This window comes from Barbatula barbatula (genome assembly GCF_947034865.1).
Source record: "Barbatula barbatula genome assembly, chromosome: 15".
NCBI lineage: Eukaryota > Metazoa > Chordata > Actinopteri > Cypriniformes > Nemacheilidae > Barbatula > Barbatula barbatula.
The window spans coordinates 12,442,564-12,448,563 of record NC_136778.1 but is presented as its reverse complement, the minus strand read 5'-3'; the positions used below and the strand labels follow the sequence as shown (position 1 = coordinate 12,448,563).

The window sequence follows — 6,000 nt, the reverse complement described above, 5'->3', positions numbered from 1 at the left end:
ATGTATTGATATGGCACATTCATATCATGGCTGCATAACCGCAAGCTTTTTTAAGTGATAAATAATGTATAGAAGTCGATGATGAACAGGAGAATAACCACTGTATTCGCAAGATTTCTTTTTAGGTGTCAGGCGATTTTATTGGGATATCATATTAATTTGTTAAAATATAATTAAATAAAACTCGCAGGTAGTCAAATTAGAACAAATAAAGAGTTTGGTTCCGAAATGAGATAACATTTTCAAAATCATGTTTTTTATTATGTTATCATGTTTTTATTGTGTTAGTCAGCTGTATTTCTTTAGTTATTATGGCTTAAATCACAACAAAAAAACTGCAGTTTGATTGATATTAATTGGGATCCACAATAAAAAACTCAAGTTATCTCAACTCTTCAAATATATAATAAATTAATACGATACCTGATCTTTTAGATACATTTTGGTGAAATATGTATAACTTTGTATGCTGAATATTTAGCTGCCTGTTGAAAAATAAATTTAAATTTACTCATCTTCCGGAGCAGATCTCCCCCTCCATTCACTCCCATAGTATTTATTTTCCCTACTATGGCAGTAAAATGGGGCGAGATCTGGTCGTTTACTGACATTCTTCAAAATATCCGTCTTTCTGTTTGGCAGAACAAAGAAATGTGTACAGGTTTGGAAGTAATTGATGACAGAATTTTTATTTTTGGGTGAACTATCCCTTTAAGGCTTACTTATTTTGTGTCCAATGTTTTGAGCCTTTGCCGAACCTCGTTAATGTGAAAATGTATCACAACAATTTTTTTTGTAATGGTTTTGTAATGGTAATTTCATGAAAACGATACATTTAAGAAATTATTATTTCGATAATTGATCTTAAATGGCCCAGCGATTATCTAAGGTGAAATAATGATACCTTAATCATAAAATTGGAAACCATTTGGTGTTGGACTTTTATTTTGGAAACGCGGCTTTTATTTACTAAACGGAAGCCTGTAGATATCTTCCGTTGTGTCTCCCATACCAAGCTAGCGTAGAACAGTGACCTTCTCCGAGTGGTCCAGCGCAGTTACTTTCTAGAGGTGAGTTAACGCACATTTCTCCTTAATGAAATGCAAGAGATGTTAATTTGTAGCATATTAGACTATCAATGGCCAGTACAAGAAGACGGACTGTCGTTTGAGCCAGTATTTTTGTCTTATTATGCCATAAACGACAAGGCCTTTCTCAACGCCTTCAATGAATTAACATCGACAAGTGCACTTTGCTAATTTGACATCTACGAAGCACACACACACTTATCAATGCGCAAATTTCCTCTGTCTAGGTGGACACTAACCTTAGACAGTGGAAATAAACTGCGGTTCTTTTCGATATTGAAGTGACCGCACGCGTTAACGATCTGTCATCTAAACTGCTTGATATTAGCGTTGCGTTAACTAGTGCAACACAGTGTTTGTTATGATCGTACAGTATCTTATTTCTAAACACCTTATCCTTAAGGTTCTTGGATTTGAATGGTTTGTGAATGTTTCATTTGTGTCCTTGAAGGTACTCATTTTTTCTTTTTTCCTATTTGAATATTTTCTTAACATGGTTGTGTTCTACACATTTAAAGCAGGCTCACCATTCGCCCAGATGTGTATCGCCCATATGTGTAATGTGTTAATAAACTTTATAGTAAATTTTACATGCATCCCTATGTTCTGGACACTAGATGGCAGGTGGTGCATTTGCTGGCTGGTGGACAAAGGTGGCCCCTTACTACACCAGGGCTTACCAGGAGATGTGGCTTGGTGTAGGAATCATGACCTTTATGTACTACAAACTTTCATATGGAGGTGAGAAGTCAAGGTTGTTAAAAAGTCTGTACATGTTAAAACGGCATAAACCACATTCAGAGCTTTTTGTTGCATGGACATGGCTGCTAAATCTACAAATTAAAAACACAGACATGCTTTTAGTCATAAAGAATTAACAAGTGTGGTGTTTTGCAGGAAAGAAGAAAGCAGTGCAGTCAAGTAAGTCAACTTTTTTTTTGTAATTCAGTATGTTTTTTTTGTCTCGAACCTTTGCTTGTTGAAACATTTAGATAAACAAAGTGAAATTATTATAGATATTATGAGTACAGACCCAAATGTAATCTATAAACTGATTAAAAGCACAAAGATGACAATGACCACTAAAATGTATGAGAAACTGTATATGATATATGAAATATTGATTTCTTGGACATGTCAATAAACTCTTGAAATATAACCCGACCTTTATTCCTTACAGAGCCTGCCCATTGATTGGACCACTGGGCAAGATTGTCATTCCCCATGTCCCCTCTGTAAATCTTCCCCAGAAGAACTTCAGCTGGTTATCTGTATTTTGTTTTAAGGAAAGAATAAAAGGCTTGATTTGGATCACCCTATGGATAATTCACTCACTTGCTGTCTTTCATTCTGTCATGCAGTAAATACATTTGATGCTGGTTTACAGCTGTGATACCTAATATCATGAAACATGAAACAGTTTGGTTAATTTATGAAAATAAAATATTAAAGCAAGACTCTTTGAAAGTTAGTTTGTTAATGGTGACAAAGTTCTTGAGTTTCCACTAAAATGCTTGTGATAATACTTTGTTATAAGTTTATGAATATTTCACTTGTCACAGAACATAAGTAACATTTTCTGTCTTGTTTTGAAAGTATTTCACATTCAGTGCTTGAAATTATAAATTACACGGTGTTGAGGAATATTTAGCATTTTAATTCATTAACATTAAACATAAAACATTCAAAAAATTATTCAATCCAGATTTTATTCTGTATATGATTGATAGGTACTTCGTGTTTAAAGAGTAAATAATTTTCGTTTTTAGCGTGAACTATCCCTTCAAGTTTTTGTAGCTCAAAACGAATCTCGAATATAAAAATAAATGTATTAGAAAGCTTATATATGAATCTGTCATAAAGTCTGTACCTTTTCAACATGAAACCGTCCTAACATGATGTAAAGAACATAATGTGAAAATATAAACAGACAACTTTATTATATTCACTGAGTAAGGGCCATGTCAGATATTTTAATTATAGTGGCATCAATGGTTCAAATCAAACTTTTATATTTGTTAGCTTAGAATAACATTTTGATACCATCCTGGTTTCCCCAGACTGTCATATTCGCATTTCCTTTGAAAGCTTGCAAGTCTAACTTGGTGTCACGCCTGTCGACTAATACTTTTTCTCAATGACAAATTCTCGAGGCGTAAAGTCATTTGATTTCACAGTAAACACAAACATCCAGAAGTCACTACGCTCTACATTCCTGTCATTCCACATCGGCGCGTGTCATCATTTAACTAACACAACAAGCGAGAGCTGCAAGTTATACGCGTCGGCGAGGTTTGCTCTCTCAAACAACACTTCTACTATACATGTGTCGTGTTTTGAGCGATATTATACTATATCGCTTCGCGGTTTGAGGAAGGTCGTGTTTTCATATAGTTTCTTTGCTTCGAGAAGAGAAGTGTTTACCTGGCTTCAGTTAGCAGGCTAACTAGTTTAGCTGTCTCTGGAGTTATTCGATACTGGACTTCTTTAAGCATTCAAGGAAACTAGTATCACCACATGGACGTTTTTTAAGGATTATGGCACATATTTACAACTGATACGTGAGTATAAATGTGTACTTTGTTAACGACTGTTGTGTATTGCTTGCGTTAACATTTCCTGGCTACCGATGTTTGTGTTCGTGCTAGCTGGCTAACAGATGTGAGTGGTGTTGGCAGAGGCGAAACCTTTAAAAAACGCCCTTAAATGTAAGAAACATCGAATGAGCTGTTTCAAACATGTGTAGCTTTGATGTATAACACAGCCGATATAAATAACCCATTCGCTGTCAGGAGAAAGTGAGCTAAGGGCTCCCTGTGGGTGTAAAGAGACAGTATGTGTAACATCTGCCATTTCTACCCACACAGCTGATTTTCCAGTTTGGTGAGCGTCTTTTAAAGCGTCTGTTTCGCGTTTCCTACTCCGCGTACAGCGTGTTATTTATTAACCAGGGGCTTATCACGTTAAAACTGTATTTTATACTATATTTTTATTGCTATGGCCTGTTTGTCCTGTGAGTAGCTTGGTGTACGGTCGTGTGTTATGTACATACTGAAAGTATTGTTTTCTTGATGTACAGTGGACCGTGATCTTGGACTTCCACTCCACAAGACTTGGGTTGGAGCTTGCTGATCTTGTGAAAGGCGGAGTGAAGCTTTCTGAAGAGCAGATGTTCCTCTGACACAAGTAAAGATGATGCCTGTGAGTATTCCTTCCTTTATTCTTGTAAGATATGAATGAGCAGTGTCACAAGCACTTCATGTAAGTTTGTTTACATATATTGTTAAATCTGTCAGTATAATTTGCGAATTACAGCCGTCAAGGTGGTGGGGCTTCTTATAAGAGTGTTACGTTGGAGCCCATAAACACAAAATCCCAAAACTGATACACATTAACCTGCTTGGACCTAACATGGATTATCACTTTTGCATTAGCAAGAAATGTATTCATTGCTACTAAGTGTACTGCAAATGTTCGCCTACTGAAGTTGACGGGGGTCCTTAAGGCCATATTTAGGTAGGCTGTGAATGGGAATATCCTCCTTTTAGAAAGGCTATGTGTGGCTCATGCTGTTCTGTTTTAAATCCATCTGTCAGATCCGTTCTGTTCAGTAAAATGCCTCTACCGGTGGTAGCCAACAAGTTCATTACATTAACAGATCAGTTTGAACTTGCACTAATGATGGCTTTTAGTTGTATGATGCTGTAGTTCTGTCTATTGGGAAAAGGTGATTTTTTTGTTTTGCAACACAAAAAAACTTAGAGAGTATTTTAATTATTACTTAGGTTTTTTATCTGATTATTTTTAAGCAACAGAGCAGAGGCGACATTAAATGCAGCCTTTCTGATTCTAATATATATAACAAAGGCTTTTATGTAAGTAAGTCACTATGTTGCCATTACTTTGAGATCAAACATTAACTTTAAATGAAGCATTGTATCATTAAACATTAACCCTTTTACACATTTTTACATTTTTAATGAATTGGATTTTGTGACCTTAAGTGCCTTTTTTTTACTGCCTTAACTGCAGACATTATGGCGATCGTTAGGTTATCACAACCCAACTAACCACTACCTCTCAAGCTTATCTTATCTGAACGAATCCTAATGGTATTTAGGTGCCAGTCACATCGGTGTAAACGGTGAATATAATTTTATCTCACTGTCAAGTTTTAAAGAACATTAGCAGCCCCAACTCTGTTTTTCTAGATTATACCTTATATATATTATATGTATGTACATAATAACTTAAGCATTGTGTCAAATGCAGTGCACATATCTGCATTTTACTCTCTTTTCTAGTTATTCAGTGAGTAGCTCAAACAGAATGTCTTAGCAGAAAACACATTCTATCTAATAGCAACCTTGTTTGCTATTCATTATTTCAGCTTTTTTATTACATCTGGAATTTATCCTGTGTTTGCTGTAGCTTAAAAGCACATGTTTTAGTTACTGGACCATTCTTATATTAAAAAAAGTTGTTTAGGTTTGCACTTTCAAATCTATAAATGTAAAATTGGCCGATGATTGAACAGGATGGAACAGATTTGTATTAAAAACATCGCTTTTTCCCCCGGGGGGGGGGGGGTGGGCTTGTCCTCTGTTGGCGGTGTACATTAACTATTTTCCCTCTACTATCATTGAATTTCTACTGCTTTAAAGTAAAGCCCAAATTATGTAGTATTGTAAGCAAGATTAGATCATAGCAGCTCTAGAACAAAGGACCTAAAGTTTGGGTTGATGCATGCCGAAGCCCCAAACCTTCTCTGTATGCTGAGGTTGGCATTCTGAAAGTGTAGATACAGCTCCTGTGCTGCCTGTGCTGCAATTGGATGACAGCCATGGCAACAACCAAAAGAGAGAAAACACACAGCTGGGTGTGGCTGAGTTCAGTCTGAAGGTTACAGTCT

At 35.9% G+C, this 6,000-nt stretch overlaps 1 protein-coding gene across 2 annotated transcripts in view; it reads left to right on the top strand.

The window, feature by feature from the left end:
- Positions 1-3,238: 3,238 nt before the first annotated feature.
- Positions 3,239-6,000, top strand: part of ppp1r13bb (protein phosphatase 1, regulatory subunit 13Bb) — a 38,701-nt gene continuing 35,939 nt past the window's right edge. The window contains exons 1-2 of one of the 2 annotated variants that reach the window (XM_079474912.1): positions 3,239-3,649; positions 4,168-4,289. In XM_079474912.1, the coding sequence (XP_079331038.1) occupies positions 4,281-4,289 (9 nt within the window). In that variant the 5' untranslated portion in view covers positions 3,239-3,649; positions 4,168-4,280. The remainder of the gene's footprint in view (positions 3,650-4,167; positions 4,290-6,000) is intronic. The other variant, XM_079474913.1, reaches the window with a different exon arrangement.